We start from the raw sequence: 26,510 nt of genomic DNA on the forward strand, positions 1-26,510 counted from the left end.
ATTACTTCTCAAACCCTAGAGGAATTTCCTTAGTCCACAGAGAAGAAAAGGCTTGAGACTGGAATAGTGATTGCATAAGATAAAGGGTTTTAAATCTATTTAAAAGCACTCAAACCTTCTCCGAAAACCAATCTTTTCTGTCTGAAGACTAACGTTTTTAACTATCACACGGATTTTCAAAGGATTTTTCAAATGATTAACCATTTATCCAAATCCACCAATATTCTACTATTCAACTTAAGGGTTGAATAACTACTCGAATTTAAAATTTTCTTAAAAAATAGGCTATTATTTTATTTTTGTATTAAGTATTAAGTATTAATTATTTTCTTTTAGTATGTTTTTTCGTAAAATCGCTTGTATCATCAAAATAACATCTGGAAAATAACATTAATATATATTTCACGGAACAAAATATTATTCACTGTAAAAATATTTGTTGGATAAGAAATAGATTTAACATTGCGTTTAACATGATTTTCCAAAGTGAAAAATCTATTTCCTACAATTTTTTCGAAGTGTATTCTTGCTTTCCATACTTACCTGTAGTGTAATACTAAATATAAACTGCATTGAGGTAAAACATTTCCCATAAATAATTAAATGGGTAGTATGAGAATAAGAATAAGACATTATTGAACACTAAGCAAATACATTGTTTACAATCCAATAACTAAATTTAAGTAAAATTAGCCTACAAAATTTAAGTCAAAGCAGAGCAACAGTCATCAAGTTTGTCTTGAAGCTAAATACAATTTTCTAATCCAAGCTATGCAGCATGCTTAATAACTATTTCAGATTTATAAAAATCATAAACCTTGTACATTGGGTTTTATTAGGGCTTATTTATGCAGCATTTCAAAGAATACATTATCACTAGGAATATCTACAACATAGTTTGGCAGTTTATTGTCAAGCTTTCAGCCCAGAGTGGTGTGATATCTGTATATTAGTGAAATGGGCAGAAATAAAAACTAAAGTGCTTAACTGTATAAGATTTTAACGAAATTTTTTTATTAATAAGAAACTATAAAAATCAAATTAACTCATTACCTTTTAATACACTTTTTTATATTGATAGTTAACTGATATATTTTTGAACTGAATTGTAACTGTTTAACCACAATCATAATTAATTAAAAGGTTTGTTTTTTTCCTAACCTTGATACCAGATATATTCCTAAAATTATCTTTTAAGAGTGAATGTACTTAAATACATTTCTCTAAAATACTTTAGGTTAAAGTTGACAAAATATACCGCATCTATATGTTCAGAAAACCGATTATAAACATTATATTGCGCCTCGAATCAACAGTTGAACAGCTTTCGTCATTTTACCACTTTATACTTCTGCACATTCTATCTGTCTATGGATGAAAAATATGTTAGTTTTATCCTAAAACTTACTCGTATACATAAGCTTATGCAAAGTACTATATGAGCTTGTTATATCTAAAACATCCTTCTTGAACTTACTTTGCCGTATTTTCCTGCTTGTAGCCTGCTGCACAGGCCTTAGGTCTGTTAAATGATAGTTATCCAACGAGTTAGCGTTGGGAAAGTTTTGAACATGGGCATTAAATGTAATACTGTTGATATATGACTACATATAAAACATTGCTTATTTCACTAATATTAATCTAACATAGATTGTCAACATGTTTGAGATTAAATTATGAACTAACACACATTAACATTTATTTTTGTATAATTTAAAGCTAAAAACACTCTATAATGGTAACAATGTAGGGTAAAGTTCTCTTGACAACAATTGAAATGTTTATCCACACAAAAATGTAGAATGGTTTTACAACTTTCCTTTGTTATGTTTGCTACGCTCACTGTTTTGACCATGCGTTGGTTTCCAACATTTTTGCGACTAAATACTCTCTCTATGAAGTTTGATTGTGATGAATTAACAATATTTTACACTTAGGATATCACAATTTCATAAATCTCTTTTCACTAGCCAATATTTTTTCGGATAATTTCTAAAACTATTGAACACATTTTGAGCACAGGCCATGAACAACTAGTCTATGAATTTCCCACTTCTGCTGGTGTTATGAATCTGTGAGATATAAGGTTTTGGCAGTGGATGGCCTTCTACAGACTCTTGAGGAGTCGACTTTCGTATTCTGGGCTCTATTTGGACCCAATACCCATTCAGAAGTCCAGTTATGACTCCTCCTGCCACTGGTAGAGAGGTGAGGTCTTCAGTAGTCGAAAACTTGAACCTCTTGACAATGTGAACTAAGAAGGTCTTAAGAACTAGCATGGAGTAGTTTTTCCCTGCAAAGGTAACATTGCGTTTAGAAAGCTATCTTAGGCCTATGTAAGATTTGTATTGTTTTTTGCCAATTTAATTTTAAATCCGAAAGAATGAGTGTCGGAAGAATGAGTGTCAGGACAAAAGAAAATTAGTCACACTGAAAGAGTTGTTTACTAAATTTAAGGTAATGTTGTAAAGGACAATTTTGTGAGTTGCTTACACTACTTTAACCACGAACGTCCGTTTTCGTTAATAACTTCTCATTGCTACTGATTGTGGTGCAAATACTTATTGTCCCAACCACTCACTCATTGTTCAATCAATTAAACTGGTCTCAACAGCTGATAATTTGACGTTAAAAGTATTATAATTATACTTCTTTTCTCTCATTCTTGAACATCATTGGTGCTAACTTGTAATAAAACAATACTGTACGGACTTGTAAACAATACTGCAAAGTAAATCTTTTCAATTATACGCCGAATTGAAAAGGCTCGTTGAAAAAAACGGTCGTAGATGATTAAATTTTTGACTTTCCGGGTGAAAGACACTATTTTGGAAGTAGTAGATTAAAGAATATTTCTTATTTATTAGCTTAGGCTCGTAATAACTGTTGAAGAAAATATTTTTAATATTTACCTAATTATGTATCCTTACCTACCTAATTATTTACCCCAGATTGTCATCAACTAAGTCTGGCAATCAATGATTTAAACCGATAACAAAAAGGTTTTTGGAGTACTAAGGCCAAATCCCAAATAATCCAACCTGTTCTTCTCTATGGTTCGGAAGTATGGACCCTCACAAAGAACATAGAGAGAAAATTAATAACTTTTGAGAATAAAATACTGAGGAGAATATACGGACCAACTTTGGAAGATGGGGCGTGGAGGATTAGAAAGAATAAAGAGTTAAGGGACCTTTATAAAAGACCTGATATTGTAGCTTTAATTAGAAGTAGGAGAGTCAGATGGCTTGGGCATGTTAGAAGAAGAGAAGAAGGCAGCAGTATAAGAAGAGTGTGGAGGGGAAAGCCTGAAGGAAGACGCCCACTGGGGAGACCGAGATTTAGATGGGATGACCAGGTTGCTGAAGACATCGGAAGACTGGGCGCAGAGTTGGACGAGGCAGAAGATAGAGAAAGATGGAGGCACCTTGTTGGCGAGGCCAAAAATCTCCATGGATTTGTGTGGCCACAGGAGTAAGTAAGTAAGTAAGGTCAAATCCCACATGATTATAAATACCCGCCATTGGCTATTATTACATTTCTTTTGAATGACAAATAAATTTTATCTATTGTTGAATCCTAGTTAATCCTTTACTGATCTGAAGTTAACTCACCAATGCAGTTACGAGGGCCCAGGCTGAACGGCATGAAACTATATCTGTCTCTCGCTGCCACATTTTCAGGACTGAAGCGATCAGGGTCAAACTTATCAGGATCAGGGTAGTAATTGGAGTTGTAATGGCAAGCGAATGGCAAAACTGCCACAAGTGATCCTGAAGGAATCGTCCATCCCTCTGTGGATAACAGGGTAAATTAGAACACCGTGAAAAATATATATTAAATATATATTATATATATCATATGTATATTATATATATATAATATAAATATATAATATATGTAATAAATATGATATATATGATATATATAATATAAGTTATATATAATATATATTTAATACAACTTAATGTGTCTAGTCGTGTTTATTGATTGGCGTTTGATATAGATATATACAACATTGTGTGCGCTGGGAATTTTTATAGGTATGTTTTGATTTTGGACACTATATTACAACTTGTTGTCTAAATATACGTTAAATATATTTTGAAACAGTTAAAGAAAAATTTGAAAATTAAAATTAAAAGTAAAATCTTGCAAACACAGGTTTAAAAATCGGTAGAATCACCTATATGCAATGCAATCATTTTTATATAATTAGTGGAATTCAAAATGTTCCAACAGTTAGCTCTGACTTACTGAAAGATTTATTGTTACAGTTTTATCGCTTGAATTATTTACGATTGTAGATGGCTTCAGTTTTATGTTTTACATGAAATGTCAGAATATAAGTTGAATCTTTTGTACATAGGGTGAATAAAAAGTCAAGACCCCCCCTCTAATATTTTTCCAAGTAAATATACAGAGATATCCTTTTGGTGGTCGAGCAATCTTAGCAGAAAGTTTCATTTTATCAATTTGAAATTTTTGAGTGTCCCCCAAAAGTGGGGATTTGGGGGGCAACTCAAATATTTCAAATGTAAACCCCCTTCAAGTGACACCTCATTTTGAAGTGTTTACAAAAACTTAAATAATGGTGAAAACTAGAGGTCGCTATCTCTTCTCTATCAAAAATGGTAGCCCGTCAAATGTTGTGGAAAATCAACGGTAAAATTGTTAATATTGGCTGCCATTTTGGATAGAGAAGAGATAGCGAGCTCTGGTTTTCACCATTCTTTAAGTTTTTGTAAACACTACAATATGAGGTGTCACTTGAAGGGGAATTACATTTAAAATTTTTGAGTGTCCCCCAAAAGGGGGGAATCGGGGACAACTAAAAATGTTTCAATAGAAACCCCTATCAAGTGACACCTCATTTTGAAGTGCTTAAACAAACTTAAAGAATGGTGAAAACCAGAGCTCGCTATCTCTTCTCTATCCAAAATGACAACCAATATTAACAATTTTACCATCGATTTTCCACAACATTTGACGGGCTACCATTTTAGATAGAGAAGAGATAGTGACCTCTAGTTTTCACCATTCTTTAAGTTTTTGTAAACACTTCAAAATGAGGTGTCACTTGAAGGGGGTTTACATTTGAAATATTTGAGTTACCCCCCAAATCCCCCCTTTTGGGGGGAAACTCAAAAATTTCAAAATGATAAAATGAAACTTCCTGCTAAGATTGCTCGACCACCAAAAGGATATCTCTGTATATTTACTTGGAAAAATATTAGAGGGGGGGGGGGGTCTTGACTCTTTATTCACCCTGTATAGTGTTCTCCTAAAAGCTGCAATTACTGAAAACATTTTTTTTTTCAAACAAAGTAAATTGGTCAGGTTTTCAAATGAGGAAATAATGAACTTTTAATGAATTTTTTCCCTCTGATATTGAATTTAATATTGAATACCCTGCCCAAGTGTGATTTAATATAGAGTCTAAGAACCATCACATGTTTAAATAATGTAAACAAAATGCAATCGGAATTATAAAGCTGACACTTAATAAGTAGACATAAAGAAAACGTACTGGTTGTAATATTGTATGGGTTTTATTTACAACTTCATCAAAAATAGTAGATGATAAATTATGACTATTAATTAGATAATTTTAAATGCGATTTAAAGATTGATTGTTTTTATATCAGTAGCAATGTAATAACTAAAAATTTTCGTTCGACATTTAGGTTCAACGAAATGATAAAAAGTTAGATATATTAACAAAGAGGTGATTTTGTTACCTTTTACACTCAAAATAATAGCGAATTTGTGTATTTGTGTAGTTTTTTTTATCAACTATTGTCTTGACTTTAATAAGCACACCCTTACGTACTTCTAAAAATTAACACAAATTGTAATAATGTAGTGCATTTTACTATTAATGATATTAACTTCAACTTTACAGTGTAAATTTCAAATATTTTGCACAGTTAAACTCCCAAATAGTTTGTCCTCTCGTACTAGTTGTTTGCATGAATACATTAAGATAGCATATTATATTCATTGATATTACTCATACGATTGTATGAGTTGTCACAGTACAACAACAATTTTTTAACTACGAGTATTACCTCTGGGAATCCACTGTTAAAATATGTAGCGTACACATTAGGAATTTATACACCTCTATTAGCTAGTAAAATTAAATCTTTTTGAAACAAAACATTACTATATCCACTAACTGTTATTTGTACTGCTTAGTAAAATCAAGCTTATATCAGTATGTTCGTTTGGATTTAAGCTATGATTACATAAAAACTTTAAATCGTATCCCAACCAAACTTAACGTTCCTCTAAAAAAAAAAAAAAAAAAAAAAACATGCTGACTCGTTCTCCAACTACTATCTTATCACTTCCTATTAATAAATCCCTAATACTCTTTTAAGACCGGTCAAATGGTTCCATACTTAGCTGTATATCCTCTTGGACCGTTCTAGATGCTATAGGAACAACTATAAACCTCCTGAGTGTTTCCTTCAAAACCTGGTCCAAGTAAGGCATGTCTCGGATATCTTCCAGCGTGACGTCACTACCTATATCCGATCCTGTGACTGCCATAACTTCGTTGTACAGCTTTTCCTAGAACGTTAATAATGCTTTCATAATGTTTTCAAAGAAAGAAATTGTATACTTCTTGTTTTTAGGGATTAAAATGTGATGCGTTTGACTATTGATGGAACTAGACGTTCAAACACCATGTTTAAGTTGACACCATTTCTTTCTAAAATGGACGTAGTTGAGTGGGTTGAGCCATCAACAGTGTATGCTGACAGCAATTACTGATTTATGTCAAATACACAAACTTTACAACCAATTCAAACGAATAAGTCGACTAATAAGCTACAGATTATTTTTGTCAGGTTTACAATCTCCGTAAAACAACACTAAGAGATAAATAATTTATAAATAAAAACCATTTTTTAAAACAAAACGTTTTTAAACGCACTAAAAAGTAGAAAATAATGTATAAATATGTGGAGAGTATAAACACTTGTAAGATTTAAAACGAAAAACGTGGGGTGCTTGCAATAGATAATTTACAAAATTACCTTCACCTATTGAACAAATGTATTATTATCAATTGCATGCACCCCACGTTTTTCGTTTTAAATCTTACTAGTATTTATACTCTCCACATATTTATAAATTATTTTCTACTTTTTAGTGCGTTTAAAAACTTTTTGTTTTAAAAAAGGGTTTTTATTTATAAATTATTTTCTACTTTTTAGTTATAGTGTATAAAGAATCTCTTGGGAGGGGAGCGTAACCTGTACCTCTTAACCTCTGCTCTTCGAACAGTCAAATTTAAGCATATACAGCTGACTTAAATTAATTGATATATTTACATTCATTCAAAATATAAACAATTTGGAAACCCATGGGGCGTAGCCCAAAGGAAATATTATAATTAAATGATATAATATTGCATTGTCATCCATTTGTGAGCTATGCTTCAAATTTCAAGTCTCTAGCTCATCGGGAACTTCGTTTGAAATTGATATCAAAATTTGTAGGAAAGCGAGCCAATAAAAACAAGCCCATGGGGCGAAGCCCAAGGGAAATATGAAAACTAAATGATATAATATTGCATTGTCATCCATTTGTGAGCTATGTTTCAAGTTTAAAGTCTCTAGCTCATCGGGAAGTATACAAATTTGCAAGAAAGCGAGTTAATGAAAACAGGCCCATGGGGCGTAGCCCAAGGGAAATATGAAAATTAAATTATATAATATTGCATTGTCTTCCATTTGTGAGCTAAGTTTCAAGTCTCTAGCTCATCGGGAAGTTAGTATAAAATTGATTGCTAATAAAAACGTTTTAAAATAGTGCACCACTTTGTATAAATAGTGCGTTAGTGCATTCTGTGACTGATTTATCTCAACTATGTTTTTATTTCGTTAAAAATAGGCTACAACTGGTTCATATATATAGGACATAAATTCCCTACAAGAAATACTGTTCATAGCTATGGTACAAGACATCGCTCCGACCTGGACATACCTTTCTGCCGGCTGTCTAAAACCAAAAACTCTTTCCCAACGCTTGCCCTGAAGATTACAACCACCTGCCTACGTCAATCAAAAACCAATGGGAAACTGCCTTTCGTACAGCCCTGAAAAACTTGTTGAGGGAGAAACCATACTACAGCCTACAAGATTATTTTAATGAGAAACTTTAAGTCAATAAGCCTGCGGCATGATCATCCACCGCCAAAGTACTTTTAATATAGTTCATACTTCAATCTATGAAAGTTTTTATGTATATAGTGTAAATAGAAAATTGACGCAACCTATCCAGCTCTGCTGGTCTCGGTCAAGGAGGAGGTAATTAAGGTGGTGATTAAGGTAATTAAGATGTCTACCCCAGTATATAAAAGTCAATAGCAGGGTATACTATAGTATTGTTATTTTATCTATTAATTAAACTAGTTTAATTAAATAATCATTTCCAAACAAGATAGTGTTTATTCTCCAAATTCATAACATAACATAAAAATCAACAACTAGAGATCAGCTGGTTATAGCAATACCAACATCTCCCTCTTTAACTTTTAAATGGACGAATGAATCTTCTATTGCGTCTAAATAGTCTTCCTTCAATTGCTACAATGTAAGTTCTCAACCCATCCACAGTTACTATTACGCCAGGCGTCCACGGTTCTGCTTTCATGTCTGGTCTCTTCTGTATTAATACCTTTTGCCCAACTTTAAGTGGGTCCAATGCATGAGTGCCTTTCTCATAGTGCTTCTTGTATTTTTCTTGTTTTTCCTTCAACTTGTCTGTGACTCCTATGTGTATCTTTGAATTTAGTTTCATCTCTGTTACTGGCAAACGAGTCTTTGTTGATCTTGACATTAATAACTGCACAGGACTTGCACCCAAGTCAGCCAGTGGTGTATTTCTCCACTCTAATAGAGCTGCTTGAAAGTCTTCTTTACTTTCTTTAACATTCTCTTAGCAATTTTAACCGCTGATTCTGCCTTACTTTTGGATTTGTGATTATGCGGTGAAGAAACAACAATTTTGAACATCCAAGTCTGGGCAAAAAGCTTGAAGTCTTGACTAACTAGTTGGGTACTACTGTCAGAAACAACAACGTCTGGTATTCCGTAGCGAGCAAATTGTTCTTTACAAAACTGAATCAGGCCTTCTGTTTTCAGTGAATTCACTTTCTTTAGTTCAAAAAATGATGAAAAATAATCCGTCATTATAAGAAAGTGGTCACTGCCCAGCTGGAAGAAGTCAATTCCAACTCTTTGCCATGCTCTAGTTGGAGTATTATGAGGCTGTAAGGGTTCGGATTTCTGAGCTGGAGCATACTTTTGGCAAGGCCAACATGTTTCGACAGTTCTTTGGACATCTCCAGCCATTCCCGGCCAAAATAACACCTCTCTTGCTCTTCTTAAACAAGACTCAACTCCTTGGTGAGAAGAATGTAAAATTTTAAGCATGGCAGGTCTCAAAGAACGTGGAACTACTATACGGTCTCCTTTTATTACGATTCCATCTATCGCTGATAGTTCATCTCTAACACTCCAGTATTCCTGTAGGTCTTGAGGAACATGAGTACGTTTATCAGGCCACCCTTTTTTAATTGTGTCCACAAGATTATTCATTACAGGGCATTTGCTTGACTCTTCTTTTATCTCCTTAATCCTCTCATCGGTAATATTAATGTTGTCTAAATCATTAATGTTCTCTAACTCTGCTTGGAAGATTAGGTCGTCAACTGTTTCTCTGCCGGTTACTTTAAGAGGCGATCTGGACAGAAAATCTGCGACATGCATTGATGTGCCTGGCTTGTATTGTACACAAAAGCTGTATTTTTGAAGTCGTAAAAGCATCCTTTGCAGTCTCTTAGGAGCTGAAATCAAGGGCTTGTGATCAGATTCAACTATAATATCTCTATGTCCCATCAAATACTGTTCAAAGCGTTCAAGTCCAAACACAATAGCTAGACACTCTTTTTCAATTTGTGCGTAGGCAACTTCAGTCTTAGTTAATGTTCTTGAAGCATAGGGAACGGGCTTACCTTGCTGCATGAGACAAGCCCCTAAGCCATATTGACTAGCGTCACATTGCACAACACAACTCTGTGTCTGGTCAAAGTACTTTAATGTAGGAGCTTCTTGAACCATCTTGAGCAACTTTTGAAAAGCATCTTTCTGTGGGCTGTCCCATACCCACTCACTATCATCTTTCAGCAAATTTCTAATCGGTGTTGCTACTTCTGATAGTCTTGGTAGAAACTTTGATAGGTAGACAACGTATCCTAAGAATCTCTTGACTTCTTCTTTTGAAGTAGGAGCTGAAAGTTTGCTTATAGCTTATACTTTGCTAGGATCAGGACACCACCCATCTGCTGTAATAAGATGTCCCATGTATGGAATTTTTTCTACACCTATTTTACGCTTATTCTTGTTGAACTTTAACCCTTTAAGCTGAGCTTGTTGCAAAAGGGCATTCAGCTTCTTGTCATGGTCAATCTTAGCTTCTTGAACTGTGTTTCCTTTTCCAAATACCATAACATCATCAGCTATTGCCACAACCCCTTCAAGACCTTCAAGGTTTTCGTGAACTCTTCGTTGAAACTCTTCAGGAGTATTAGCAACACCAAAAGGTAGTCTAGTCCAACGAAATCTGCCTTTGGGGGTCCAAAACGTGGTTAGCCTGCTAGATTCCTCATTTAGCTTTACATGCCAAAACCCATCCTTAAGGTCCAGAACACTAAAGAACTTTGCTCCATGTAGCTGTGGAGCTATTTCCTCGATAGTTGGTGCTTGATAATGAGACCTTTTAATGGCTTTATTAAGGTGAAAAGGATCTATACAAAGCCGTATCTTGTTAGGTTTCTTCACTACTACTAAACTACTGACCCAGTCAGTAGGCTCTGTTACCTTGACGATGACTCCGAGCTGTTCAAGTCTATCTAATTCAGCACATATTTCTTTTTTCAACGCTAGAGGATGTCGCCTGGGTGCTGCTATTGAAGGTGGTACCGACGGGTCAGTTCTTATGCTGCAAAGACCTTCAAAACACCCTAATCCTTCAAATACAGTAGGAAATTTATCAAATATCGTATGTTGATGTGTGGCCGTTTGGTTAGATGCTGTGAGAGCCTGGAAAACCTCTTCATCTGTTGAAATCAAGCCTAGTCGAAGACAATCTGCTGCTCCTATAAGAGGATTTCTCTCAGAATTCAGAATTTCAAATTTTAAATCAAAAATATTCTTTTTGAATTTTGTTTTAAGCACAATGCTGCCTAGTGAGTTTTGGGATGACCCGCCATAGAAACACAAAGTAGTGGAGCTACTGTTAAGTTTAGGATTTTCATCGTCCAGAATAGTTTTTAGATCTCGTAGCCCCATAACGTTACAAGTTGCACCTGAGTCAAGCTGGAACTTTCTGAGCTTTTTGTTGACCATCATTTTTACAAAAAGTCGTTTTTTGTACTGGATATCGTTAAGTTCCATTACTTCCTCTTCACTTTGGCTATCTTGATTAGCTTCACTGTCATTATCTTGGACCAAATTAACTTTACCGGAACTTCGGCACACGCTGCTGAAATGGTTCTTCCTTCCACAATTGCTGCAAACTTTACCAAACGCAAGGCAGTTTTTTGCTCCCTTGATATGGTTTTTACCACAAAAACGACAGGTCCATTTGTTATTTAAGCGTCTACTCTTTGCTTGAAATGCCGCCTCTTCTGATTTCACTGTCATTTTTGTAACAAACCTTTCAGTTGTTTCATGATGCATACATATTTCTATAGCTTCATCAAGTTTTAGGTCTTTTCTACGCAAAAGTGTCCTTTTTAATTCAGTATTGGTTATGCCTACAACAAGTTGGTCACAAATTAGAGTATCTTCAAGGCCTATCTTGCCCAGATTTGCTAAAGAATCAATATCACACAATCGTATTTGCTCTTTTAAACGACCTATAAAGTCTTTAGTTGCTTCATCAGTCTTTTGAACGATGCCATTAAAAATGAATCTCTCATACAAAGGATTGTTTGTCCCTAAAAAATACTTATCCAAAGCTTCAATTACCTGATCCAGGGTTGATTCATTGGAGCCAAGTATTTTTTCAATCAAACATAGTCCATCGCGGCCAATTACAGTTGAAAACATGGCCATCTTCAGTTTAGGTGTACTTAACCTTGTACCACCTAATGCTCATGCTTCAGCTAAGATAGTTCTTCCATTGTTTCTTGAACACTTCCCAGTTTTCTCTTACTCGCGTTGGGTTACTTAAGTCCAGTGGATTCGGTACTACTGACACCACGTTATTTTATCTATTAATTAAACTATTTTAATTAAATAATCATTTCCAAACAAGATAGTGTTTATTCTCCAAATTCATAACATAACATAAAAATCAACAACTAGAGATCAGCTGGTTATAGCAATACCAACAAGTATGTTTTTAAATAAGAGGGGAGAGAATAGACAATAAAATGTCAGGGTTTTTAAGAAAGTTCCCTTAGGTAAATGTCATATAAATTGAGAATAGGTTAGGAATAGATGTGTTTACGATTACATTATGGTTACGTTATGGTTAGGGCTATTAAGAATAATAACGATAGTGAAGGTAACGTTTGGTTACTAAAATTATTCGCTTCCAAGGTTGTCACCGAAACGTTCTTGTTATTTCACTAATTATAAGTTAAACGAGTAAACCCTTGTAAACTTACTTAGAAGTCACTTGTCAATATCACTTAGAAGGACGATTTAAGTCAAACTTTATTTAGTTTGTTGTGGATTAAATTTGAACATTTTCTGTTTGCATAGTACAAGTATGGTTACCTGAATATCAGGATGAGCGCCCAATGCGAGGAGACAAGAAGATAGAGTCACTCTGGTGCTTTCCGAACCCTAAAACATAAATAAAAAAATACAATAATCTAGAATATATCAAGGAAATAGAAGTAATATATTAACATATGGTTCATAAAATAACATATATTACGACATACAATAAAGCTCATAAATATTAAACCTATAAAGAATTCAGCAGGCAACTTAATAGAAATACAAAAACAATTCAATATAAAACTGGCAATATTATAAATAATTCAATATAAATCAAGCAAGTTATAAATCCTCACATGCAGCTAATAAACGAATCACCACACTCTAATAAAATGAAAGATTATTATATAGCGGCAAGATTCCCCAAAGTAAACTATTTTACGCACAAAATGTAGACTTTACTAAAACAGCCTTTAAAAATATTTAGGCAAAATAAATATACGCTGTGCATAATCAGAACTGCTACTGGCTTCAAATCTGATAAACTTTACAGATACTATTTTGCCATCAAAAGTGTTGATTATTTTGTTGACATAATCAAATCAAATCATTTATTTAGCCAGAATTTTAACAAAACAAGTTGCATTAGCTAAGTCATATTATTTTTTAAAACATGCCTTACATGGGTCTACAAATATATACAGGGTTTCATTATACAAATATATTCAGGTCTACAAAATGGCTTACATTATACTATAAATTTTATCAGAGTCTTATAAATCAATATTTGCAATTGCATTCCTAGAGCTAATATGAGTAAGGAATTCCTGGACGCTGTATGAGGTAAAATTTATCAATAGAGATATTTTTAAATTTTGAAAGGTTTGGTTCAAGCTTAAGAGAAAGTGGAAGAGAATTGAAAAGTGTAATGCCATTGTACTGTAAGTGTCTTTTAAAAAATGTTGTAGAATGTTTAGGGATTGGTAATGTGTGTGAGTTTCACAAAGTGTAGTGGTTTTTTACAAAAACGTTAAATTGAGAAAGTTCTTGTTTTACAAATGTCAAGGATTCAAGAGTATAAATGGATGGAAATGTCAAAAATTTGGAATAAGCAAAATATTTACGACAGGGTTTACGCTTTTGCAAGGAGAAAATAGTCCTCATAGCCATTTTTTAAAATTTAAACAAAATGTTGGTCTGCTAGCACTCACATAATATATAGTTATTATGTCTTCTTAACATATTTGAAATTGTTGTTTCAACACATATTTGACGAATGTTTTTGAAAATATTTTATTTTGAGTGTGCTGTTTTTATAAACGGATGGTAATTTTTCTTCAAAAACATTAATAATAGTAAAACAATTTAACATGTGCGAAAAGTATCATTCAATTGAAATCAATTCGGAACTAATGCAAAGATTTGATCTAAATATAAGACTTCCTATACTCATTGTAACACAAATCATTAAATTCATTATTTCTTCTTTATTGAATCTAAATATGACTATATCTGTTATTTCAAACTTTTATAAATCCTGGATAATGAAGCTGAAATAAGCAGTTTATAATAAGCTGTACTAAGAAATATACACGTTTATTAATTCGTTCGTATATGTACTTACTCCTAAAAGTATATTTCTTATTTCGTAGTGGAGATCTTTCTCTGTGACCGATGGCACATGGTTTTGGAGGCTTTTGTAAGTATCTTGCAATGTTATTGTTTCTAGACCATCTAAAAACAATTGAAAGGTATTAATAAACAGAATGTTGAACTATCAAGTATTAATTTCAACAAAGCATTTTTAACTAAAAACTACTTGAGTTATTATTTTATGTCGATGTTGTTTATTACATGTACAAAAATCAGATAGTATTAACTACTTGTAAAAACTCAAAATACTTATGTTTCAGCAAATCTCCATTGGAATGGCTTTTTATGATTTATTTTTATTATTAGTTTATTATACCGCGAGTCCATAAAATATTCATCAAGTTTTAAAATACTTTAATGAACGTACAGGGATACATGAATGCTACTAAAAACTGCATGGATTGAAAGAGAACACTCTCAATTATTGTTTGATATAACTAAAGTTGCTCAATATGCTGTTCGTTTGAAGCAACATGTTTCCAGTCTATGTTGCAACTTTTCCCAAACGTTGGTATGTATATGGCTTATGATGTTGCCACTGCAAGGCGAATCCTTTCTCGACGCTCTGGCAGGGATTGAGCTAATGGAAGGATGTCCCTGTATTCACATAGCCCCAGAGACCAAAATCACACACAGTAAGATCCGAGGAAAGGGTGGCCACCTTAGGAGAGCTTAGTCATCCTCAGCACAGTGGCCCCCTTAACCATCAAGGAGTCTCTATTAAAAAAACTTTGGACACTGCATGCCAATGAGGTGTAGCCATCCCTTGCTGGAACATGAAGTCGCCCATGCCCTCTTCAAGTTCGGGAAACAACCCTTGTTTCAACATGTACAAAAATGTGTATGTATATGATGTGTATATTTAATAAAAATGTGTATAATGTAAAATATCAGTATAACATATACCGATGTGCAACACTAGTTACAGTTAGTTAAAACACTAACTGACAACACATAGAAGGGTTTTTTTCTTCAATTATAAGCATTTTAAAAACAACTGATGAAGGTGAACAAAAAGGGAAACGATGAACAATGAACATATCAATATTAAACTTGAAAAAATTATCTTTAACCACGTGTGAGTCACAGTGTCGTGGAACAAATATTAAGTGATATATGTGTAATTAAAACCTGATGTTTATTTTATGGACGCTTTGTATAAAAAGAATAGTGTTACGTTTCTCTTAAAACTTTTGATAAGTTTTAACGTATTTTTCTTTACACTTTTACCCGATTTAAAACCTAAATATCGATAGTGTTGGTTAAAATAGTGAAAAAGTGCAATATTTCCAAACATCTACCTATGTAAACTCAGAAAGTTGTAAATAATGTAAACAGAAAATGTTTTAAAGTAACGCAATATGTGCCTAGTGATCTTACCAGACACGTTTTCTTCTCCGTCACCAATCTGCTGTTTGTCAGGGGTCGTACTTAATGAACTCCTACGTTTTCTGCTCTTCTGCAAGAAATTTAAGTATGTTAGGAAAACTGTTAGGTAGAGGCGATTAAATGAAAAGGGACTATGTTTGGCCTAAAAACACAGTAAACTAAGTAATAGGAGTGAGGACGAGCATTTTTATTTTATATAGATATATTTGACATTGTATTTAATTCTGAATAGTAAAACTAGTAACTGTGAGGAACAAGATACACTAAATATATAAATTTGCCGTTTCCAATATAAAATATATATGTTCAACTGAGTGGGAAGCTGGATGGTCATAGCACTCACGTAGCAGCCAAAGATTCTTGGATCAATCCTGAAAGAAAATCTGTAGCTGTTTAGTCCAAAACTGGACCCAACTGTCCCTTATTTTTTAGCTATAAATAAATGATCTTAGCTAATGAAACCACTATTTTTTGTCAGAAACAAACTACACGGATCAACCTACACCATTCTACACTCTACTTATATTTTGGTTCAAATACGCACTTAGGGGGTCCATATCTCCATATATAATAGCAATAATATTTTTTTTACTTTAAGTATGTAGACAATTATAGTAGTTTTTCATTTACCTCTAGAGCTTCAATGATGAACTCATCACAGCTGTCATTTATTTCCTTAATTTTTTTACTGCAGAGAGTTTTAAAGATGGACTCCGGCCATAGCCAAAGTTTCACAAATCGTTCACAAGTAAAGAGTGAAATACTGGAAATAAAGTAAAATTTAGTTTTTCCCAATGCCTTGTCAGAAATTTTAAGTCGGTGATTGCTGCATTCAGGTACAACCTAAAATGTAGTAAAAATTTAAAGTATTAATACAGCACTAATTAACTAATTAGTTAAATAACATAACTTTTCACATTGGGACGGGGGATTATTTCACTTTACTTAATAAACAGGGGGGAATAGACAGTGGAGGTATAAAAGTAGCAATTTCATTTATAAACTAAATATCACATTATTTTATATTTAAATAAAACTTTTTCTGTAAAACCTATTAAAATACTTTGAATTTAGGAAATAATAGTTCCAACATGAATATAAAGGTATATAAAAAATTCATTTAAGCTGCCAAAAAAAGAATACAATCTTATCACCTTTGATAACCTCGACAAGTTCATAGTTAGAAGAATAAAGATCTTAATTTAAAATATTGTAAAACTTTGGAAATTGGAACAAATTTGAACTAGAGTAATGCCCAATGATAAGCTGGGTTTATAACTAAATAACAGCTATCGATTTATAATGGTAAAATTACTCTGTGATGGCGTTCATGACATTCTTGAATTTATCGGTCTCAACATTGATTTCAGCTTCAGGTCCAAAAATCAGTTCTGCAACAAAGACAAATTCACTGGTAACAAAACCTAAAAACTAATTTATTTCATTCACTGAAACCTGCGATAAATGTTAAATAAGTTTGCTTTTGTTTTAAATATATGGTCTTTATTGACTGTGAAAGGAATTTAAACTTTATAAAACCGCAAAAACAAGATACAGTAGTTTTTATTTAATAATGGCACGTTTTTAAGTAATAGGCATATATTTAAGGCCTCCCGTGAATACATTTATAAATTATTTTATATTCACGATTTGTCATTTTAAACAATATAGTTCAGTGTTAAGATTAACTATTGGATACAGACATACAGACATTCCGTCTATAAGGACCAGCTGTTCCAAATTGTTTTCCAGAATGCGCTAGTGTCTTCAATTCTATTGTCTACGTTAATTTTTTTTTCTGACATAGTTCATGGGTCATAACAGTTGCTATAGCTCATAATCTGTTGTTCTAGCAGTTTGACTTGTTAAAAATATCGTGTTTCCGACTGAAATTTATAATTTTTATCAGGGAAATCTGTCGGTGGCTCACACCAACTACAAAAAATTTGAATAAAAAACTGTCAAGAACTTTAACATGGGGATGGAATGTCTTAATGTCTACAATATAGTCAAATGTGTTGATATGGTCAGTTTTAAAATAAAGTAGAAAATATAATTACCATCAGCGCAAAAAAAAACTGTAAAATACATATTAGCCAATAGTATTAAAAAAGTGTAAACTACTTGTAAAAAAATAATTAAAAAAGTAAGGAAACATGATAAAAATAATTAATTGTGGTACCTCGATAACAAGACCCTCAATAACAGCCTTGATAACAAGTGTAATTTTCAAATTCCTTGAAATTAGATGAATACTAATCACATATATTGCAAACCTCGATAAAAAGTAAACCTTGATAACAAGGTTATTAGTCCCCTTGAGAGTATTCTTATTGAGGTTCTATTGTCAATCATGTTTTGTCAAAGATATTGTTACTAAAATTCTTGGCTTTCAGATTACTATAAATGTTTCAAATATTTTGTAAGGCAAATATTAACTTATATGAGTATAAAGTATCGAATACTGACTGCAGGTGCTTTTTAGTGCAAAAGGGTAGACTAGAGGCTCAACATCGACTTGTCCAGCACTAACGTGGTGAGTCAGCTTGGAGGCGATTTCTCTTCCAATGTCGTTCAGTACCGGCAACATTCGATCTATATTTCGAGGGTGGAACATTACGTTCACATGCCGTCTGGTCGTCTTCCATAGCTTGGCTGTAAGAATACAAAGGGGTAATAGTTAATTTAAATCTGGCTAAGATATCTAAACATATTACGCTACAAATACTATGAACAATTAATTATTGAAACACACAAAATAGTTTTGTTATGACCTCGCACCTCAGCGCCACCAGCCTCCTGACCGGAATCGTTTGACCCAATACTAAAGTTGAGGCTAGTCGTAGAGGGTTGTAGCATTAGCATGTAGCTAAATTGGTGATTAGGGGGATTTGAACCATGAATCTCAGAGATCGAAGTCCCGCGCTCTACTACTGGACCAACTCGCACTCCATTGCAAATAGTGAGTACATGGTTGTGTCCAACTAGTTAAGTAGGTTTGTAGGTTGTTTTACATTTGAAAACACCAAGCCTATTAAAATAGTGTCAAAAATTTGGCCTCTATTACACGCCTACAACAATTTCTCAACCAGCACTTATCAAGCTATCGCTCCTTTTTAGCAGCAACTATCTAGTAGGAAAGAATATAAGGAAATATAACATGTAAAAAAACTTTAGACAGCCTACTCTCTATTGAGCCTTGATTTATTATTAATCGGGGATTACTAATTGAGGATACTGTCCCCAATTTTGTGTCCTTTGAAAATAGGTCGTTTGAATATTTCCGTGAACGTGTTGTGTTTGCATATGTGTAATACAGACAGTCTTCTCCGAAAAATGACGAAATACCCTTGAGCAACCTGGGTGTGGCCCCAATTTAGGAGTATAAACTAGGTACTACCTCAATTAATTTCGATTGCCTTTAAACATGTACTTTGAAACAATAAACTTGGAAACACCTGAGGCTAATGAATACAATAAAGATACAATGTGACGCGTTAAATGATCTCTGATTAAAACTTGCGTCAAGATAAATGAATAGAGTGCTGAAAAACATCATATATTATTCATTTGGTAAATTGATGAGAAAAAAGTCGTTGTTTGACGTAAGTTGTGTTCTCATTAAGTTAATAACAGCACGTGTACATTGATGATTGATCAGATAATTGGCATACATTGTTGTTTTTACTTGAATCATAAAACCTACAGCTAGTGTAAAGATATTGGATACAGAAATGGTACATAGGCCTGATTAATTTGATATAGTTTAAGAAAAAGAAAATTACTATGAACAGTGCAAGGTTTTTATTGTTCACAAGTAATACACTGGATAGACAATATGATAATATTTTTAAACAACAACACATTGATCTGATGAATGACTGTGTCTTATAGGCTGACCCTTACTTTTTCAATAAAATATTTAAAATATAACCTAAATAAAACAAACTACGAGTTTATCAGAGAAAATACACGTTTTTAAAACATGTTACAGTAAAACGTAATCTAAAATATCGCTTGTTTCAAAACTAGTTCTTAAAAGAACCTTTACGTATTGTCAAAGATATAGATGTAAACAAGTTTTTAGAAACTGTTTGGACAGACCACACCTCCTCTAGTATATGTAATTGACTTCCTAACATCAGTTATATAAACAATACAAGCGTACTAATTTGATTGTTTTTGATACATATTATTTTTATCGAGCGTACAGCTTTTGATCTGTCAGTTAAAATCGTGAATTTTCTTTGATTTATGAAGTGCTTTCTCAATTTTTGAGCTTGTATCTCTTAAATGAAAACAATAAAATGATCTCTAAACAAACCAGATATTCTGTAAGCCGTTCTCTTGAAACATCCGACAAGACACTTACCAGGTGCGGTTATTAGTCCATTTCCTAAGAAATTTCGAAGCAATTTTTCTATACCTCCTTCGAATGATTTAGAATTGTTGAGAATAATCTGGAACACGTACAATAGATCGTTACCTCTAAATTAGAAAAGTATATCGTCAAGGTAGTATACATCAAAACAATCCAATCAAAGAACTCCAAAATTTTCAGCAGTATTCAATAGTAGAGAAAAACACTAACTTCACAGAACACTGAGCACATTCTTCTGAATGTTCCTTTCTTTTAACAGCCATGCAGTTTCATCCAGAAAAGTCACTATGATTACCTAATTATATTGCTCATTAAAAAGGGTGAATTCAAGAATACCAAGAACCTGACGTTGTATTGTGTATTCTTAAATACAGGATAAATTGTAATTGGAAATATATTGCACAATTATACGTTGACCTGCAAAAAACTTACCTTTTTCCACCGACAAGTCCGGAAAAGAGTTTCCGCAACCCCTCGTATACATATGACTACGACCTTCTCTGAATTCCCTGAACTATGTATGCAAATTGTTTATTCCCATGTTCCCCTAGATCCATTCGTGATGTGGTACCAAATCTGCAATGGGTTTAATCCTAGTGACAACACCACAACTTCTTGGTCCATCCAGAAGTAATGTGTAAATCGATCTCAGGCTAGTGCCTAACGTACTAGGACGAAAATCCCATGAACACTCCTGTAAAGACATCTGATATCTTGAAAGGATTTTAATTGGGGATTATCCTTAAAACCATAAGGAAAAAATGCATGGCTGTAGCAACAGTTTTACCTGATAACTTTAACGGATCTTTCGATAAAACTAAACATTTCATAGAGATGAGGACCTGGTTGTACTAGGTGAAGTAATAAACATTGCACAAGTCTTAGATTACTTGATTGGTTGTGTCCTGATTGCGAACAGTCCAGATTGCGAACAAGGGTAAAATCGTCCAGACTGCGAACACCTCAAAAATGCTGTGGACTACCTGAACATGAGTCGTCCAGACTGCGAACAAATATTTTTGAATCTGTAAAGATGGTTTAGTAGCTGTTGTTGAACGTGAGATTTAATTGCTTGTTGAGTTGGGAATGTGATTGAATGATTTATGTTGTAATGTGTAATGCATATACATGTTATTTCGGATGTAAGATGTATGTAAGTATGGTATTTATTTTAGTTGCTATTTAAATTGCTCGTTGACGATGTTTTTTTAGGTAATGATTGAGTTTGGAATGTGATATTGGCAAATGCATGATATTTCGGCTAATTATAGTCAGTTTCTCTTATATTAATATGTGAGGCTATTTTTGTGAACAAAACTCCTCCGTTATTTCTGGACCGATTTTAACGTTTGAGGTGTCAAATAATTCGTCTCAATTTGTAGTATTTCATAAACGTTTTAGAACTTAAAAAACTCTTACCCTTAAGGGCACGAGACGCTATCAAAGGTCGCATCTTCCCCATAAGAATTACATTGAAAGCAAATTTAAAAACAAAAACAACTGTATATAAAAAGAAACTCACCAGCTTTTTGGGAGTAAATATTGATGTTTGTAATATTTATGAGGTAATAGACAAATCTAAACAGTCAATCAGTTTTGTTGGAAGAACAGACAATTTCTTGAGTTTAAAGGAGAAATGTTGAAAACAGGAGGAGGAGACAATTAATAGGAAATCTTATACGAATAAGAAGAGTAGAGGAGAGGCCTGGTCTCACAGTAAGGAATCCAGGTACACACTCACTTGGGGAGATGAATCATTTTTGTCAGTTATGCTAAGCAACTTAAAAACATGAAGAATATACAACAGATGTTGTCACAGTGATAAAGTAAACCTACCTAAAGTCCGAACAAATAAATACATGCAAGAAATGTTTACTGGTTAAAAGCTTTAAGTCGGGAAACATTTGTAGAAAACACTAAAAAATAAGGCCGGGTCCAAAAAATTCTAAAATACAAGAAGCCTTTATTATATCAAAGAGCTATTTAATAGCGTGGGTATTACAATTAGTCACATAAGCATTTAGTCGGGTCTTTTAAACTCATCGAAAATTATTACTGTTATTACTGTAGTTTTAAAATAACTTCTGTACCTATAATACCTGCACTTGACAGTTGCTCGATTTCGAGCAACAGGTACCCTAGTTCATATGAAATGATTGTTTTATTTCCTTTACTCTGAGATTGTTTAGTAGTTGCTTGTTCAAGTCAAACATATTATAATTAATTTTAAATAAACAGCCAATTTAAATACCTATTATCAGAACGAATTTGTGAGTCTGGAAGAATCTGTCTGTTAATAAGGGGCTTTACCACCTAATTATACTACGTCTCATAAAGATATGTGTCTTCAAGAACATTCATCCTTTCCATTATGTATATTACCAGTCTTAAGTTGTGATTTAGGCTAAATCATTCTGTTAAGGGTTTATGAAAGGGTTATATGAAAGGGTTGAAAACCCCAACCACTCAAAATGTGTTCGCAATCAGGAATCCTCCCCACCCCACGGACGACCCCCTCCACCTCGTAGACCCAAACATGTTCGCAGTCTGGACTGTTCGCAATCAGGACTGTTCGCAATCAGGAGGACACCACTTGATTACTACTTTGTGACAAGAACGCGTTTGTAACCTTAATTTACGGACAACTCTTATAAAACCAGAGTTTTAGTTCTAAACTTTATGAAAGTACAACGTAGCAATACATACGTGAGCATCTTCCGGATGTGAAACCATGAACACCGGATAAGGTCCGGCCCAGAACACTCCCTTGTTATGAACACCTTCTTTTAGTGTGTCTTTTATAACGTTAACTCCAGCATTAATCATAGCTGAAACAAAAACACCAGCAAACTTAAACTGGCTGCTGGCAAAACACACATAAAATACAGGCATTAAATTTTAAGATTGATGGAAATGTAAAAAGGGTGTCCCGCAAGCAAACAGTCAAACTCCGGGAAATACTTCTACGGGTCGAAATAAAAAGACGGCCGAGATTAAAATTATTTCCGCAATCACTTTGCTAATCAGATATCCACCATTTTGTATTTTTCACGTAAGGCGATCTTTATAAAACATTGTACGTATGTTAGGGTAGAAGATACCTATGTTATGAAAAAAAAATTAGCTTGGTCCAATTCGAAATGTTAAGCGGTCGGCTATTTGAATTTTTAATATTAAAATTTGTAAAAAATTGCTAATTTTACAAGGAAAATTTCAAAGAAACTTTTAATTTGCATATAGAAGCTAGCCAGGCTGCAACCTAATTATGTTTTTTTACAACTAAACACCGTAATATTTAAGCTATTTGTAATTTCTTTTTGTACTTGTATCGTGTAATAGGGAATTTTTAATGCTAAATACCAGTTCCTTTGAAATTTTTTTATAACCGTGCCATTTTTTTTAAGCTTGTGTACACTATAAAGATTAAAATGACCACCATTTTTAAAATGTTGAATTGTACAAAGTTAACTTTTTCAAACATAGATATCTCGTAAATATTGGTTTTATAAATCTAAAGGATAAACATGTTCATGTGAGAAACACAAAATGCAATATTCGGTTAACGAAGTGATTTTGGAAATAATTAGCCTTAATTTTCTCTTTGAAACAAGATATATAATAATTATGGCACCAATTCCCGGAGTTAAGTTGTTAACTTACAGGTAACCCTGTATGCAGTCTAAATGGTAAAACCTAGACCTTCCGAAAACTTTGTATGCAGAGTTTGGTACTCACCATCGAGGCCAGAAAAAAGTAAATATCCATGTCCCAATAGCGGATATGATGGTAGAATCGGATGCAAACTTCTAGCAACCCTCAAAATCTTTCTGTGACTCCAGTAAAACCGACATATCAGAGTCAAGAAGAAAATTGCAACCACTGCCAACAATTGCTGAGCGAAGAATCCGTAAATAACAGTCATTTCTGAAAACAATATTTTGGTTTGGTAAATTGATGCATTAAAAAATAAAGTAGTAAGTATTAGGCAACATATAAGAGTAATTATTAAACGAACAGTATTATTATTGAGTTTCAATTTATGATAATAGATTGTAAAGCATTGCACTCATTAAACTTTAAAATTACCCTATTGTATGAAAAATAACTAATACTAAACAGCATTATTTCTAGGTATATATACAGAGTGGCCCAGACCACCCGGCCGGCTTCTATAGCCGGAATGAAAATAATTTGAAAATAATAATGAAAATAATAATAGGAATGAAAATAATTTTAAAGTTTTTCCACTAAAATACTCAGGACTCAAAGAGCTTTAAAATGAGGTATAACACGACCCCCTTTACTTTTAAAAATTTTCCAAAACCAACCCCCACCCCCCAAAATCTGCCCTATGAGGTGCTTTTTTGGGTTTGAAAATAATTTTTTGAAATAATTTATTTTTAATGAATTCCTTGGGGTCAAAATAGATGGTTCCAGTTGCAATTAGGTTTCTATTTGCTTTCATATTGGACCTATATAAGCCGGCCGGGTGGTCTAGGACACCCTATAATAAGAAAATAAATAAATTGGGTGTATTTTACCCGTTAATTTTAAGATAGTTCTTCATAATTTACGGTTGATGCTTTCCCACTTTCCTCAATACCAATAATTGGTATGTGGGAAACTGTGTGTTTAACAAAGTAGTTATCTTGGTTATTGATAGAAGAGCAAACTAAGAAACTTATAATCTCAAACATTTTACGATTATAGGTATAGATCAAACAATTTGGAACAATAAACATAAGTACTTTGATAGGTTTGGGAATTAATATTTAAATTTCAGTCATGATAAGACTATGTTTTAGCGTAAACCTACATTTTTGAAATTTAAAAAGTAGTTAATTCCCCTAAGTTAACTCGCTTGTGAATAAATAATGCTCATGGCTTTTATTGTGAAGTAATTAATTAAACAATCTACGTAATTATTTACAAACATCTAGGTTGCAATTATACCCATGATAAAACCTCATACAAAATTGCGTTATTGAAAAATTAGTATTATTTTAGTCAACAAAATATAAAAAATGAGCTAAAATAATCAGAAAAGAAAACATATAAACGCTAAAATGTTAAATTGGTAAAATAATAAACAAAGCCCATGACTATCTAAAATCCAGGCTACAGTTAGGCCTATGTTTGAACCACTTAGTTTATTTGAATGAATTTAAAAATGTATGAATCAATAAAAGTTTATACATGAAAATATCATACGGTATAATCTTTGTTTTCTTTTTACTAAAAATATGTAATAATTTCAACTAAAACTTATTTTATGCCACTTCATACCTAAGTAATACTACCTGTACTGTAAGTAACGCACAAAATAACCTAAGTTTTGAGGGACAAAATAACCTTTTAAACGTCTTGAGGGTACACACACGCGCGAATTTGGATATACTGTCCGCGGACACACTCTCACCAAGGCGTTCGTATCGATACTAAGTAAGGCAAGTAGGGATTAGTTGATCCAGCTAGCCTAGGACGTTGATCTGTTATGTGGTCCGGCATGTAATCCTGTTTCGGCCAAGGGCACTGGAGCATTAGGTCACCACTAGTAAAGGTGATCAGCTGATTAGCACTTTGACACTTTCTACCTCAAAATTGAATGACCAATGTGTAATGAATAGGTGCATAATTCAATATATTTCTTAAAGTTTCTCATAACGGTTAATTCTTTTTTAATCTGAAAAAATAATTATTTAGGTATGGCGTTCTATTATTGGCGGTCATTTAATCAAATAACAAAAATAATGCTTTACGCTTTTACAAATATTCTTAGTTATTCGAATTTTTAAGACATTAACATACATTTTAATAGTAGTTTACGCAACGATTGCGTTAACACTAATTACGTGAGTTGTGTACTTTACCTACGACAGTAATTACTAAAAACCACTTCTCATAACTTCTAAGAGAGGTTATGTTTTCGTATATAAACCTCTCATTGCCACTGACAGTGATGCAACGAAGCATTGTACCAAACACTAATTAAATTGGCCTAAACAGCTGATTAGTTGAAGTTCGAATCATTACAGTTTTACTTCTTCTCTCTCAAATCCTTGAACATCATCGGTCCGTTACTCGTGTTGTTATGAGTAAAACTATGCTGTTATGAAAGTAAACAATGCTGTTATGGGAAACCTTTCGATTCTAAGAACTGAACTGAAAAAGGCTACTTAAAAAAAACCGGTTGTAGGTAAAAATCATAACTAAACTCTAATAAAACTTAACGACATTGAAACACTTATCTTTATTTAGCCATGTACACGGAAAATGCGTCGATAACTGTTTTACTACAGTCAGTGTGATACAGGTTCGAAAAATTAATTCGCACC

The 26,510-nt window shown here is 33.2% G+C and overlaps 1 protein-coding gene across 1 annotated transcript; it reads right to left on the minus strand.

Annotated features, from left to right (window-relative positions):
• Window positions 1-1,136: 1,136 nt before the first annotated feature.
• LOC128986572 (cytochrome P450 4C1-like) lies at window positions 1,137-25,574 on the minus strand. Its single transcript, XM_054407006.1, has 13 exons — window positions 25,476-25,574; window positions 23,911-24,099; window positions 22,882-23,003; window positions 20,167-20,254; window positions 18,264-18,449; window positions 17,110-17,185; window positions 16,425-16,557; window positions 15,786-15,864; window positions 14,377-14,486; window positions 12,807-12,875; window positions 6,408-6,579; window positions 3,615-3,794; window positions 1,137-2,293 (listed from the first exon to the last, which is right to left on the minus strand). The coding sequence occupies exons 2-13, from the start codon at window positions 24,095-24,097 to the stop codon at window positions 2,034-2,036; spliced, it is 1,662 nt and encodes a 553-aa protein (XP_054262981.1). The 5' UTR covers window positions 24,098-24,099; window positions 25,476-25,574; the 3' UTR covers window positions 1,137-2,033.
• Window positions 25,575-26,510: the final 936 nt, after the last annotated feature.

The sequence above is a fragment of the Macrosteles quadrilineatus genome, unplaced genomic scaffold (genome assembly GCF_028750875.1).
Source record: "Macrosteles quadrilineatus isolate MER2022 unplaced genomic scaffold, UCM_ALF_1.0 Scaffold_2__2_contigs__length_208266976, whole genome shotgun sequence".
Classification (NCBI taxonomy): Eukaryota; Metazoa; Arthropoda; class Insecta; order Hemiptera; family Cicadellidae; genus Macrosteles; species Macrosteles quadrilineatus.

Bases quoted from the DNA above. Each gene is read 5' to 3' on its own strand.
- LOC128986572 (XM_054407006.1), bottom strand. From the start codon at position 24,097: ATGACTGTTATTTACGGATTCTTCGCTCAGCAATTGTTGGCAGTGGTT. The intron at 23,004-23,910 runs GTGAGTACCAAA...TTTTTGTTTCAG, and splicing joins ACTTTTTTCTGGCCTCGATG to CTATGATTAATGCTGGAGTT. The intron at 6,580-12,806 runs GTAACCATACTT...TTAACGTTCTAG, and splicing joins GCGCTCATCCTGATATTCAG to GAAAAGCTGTACAACGAAGT.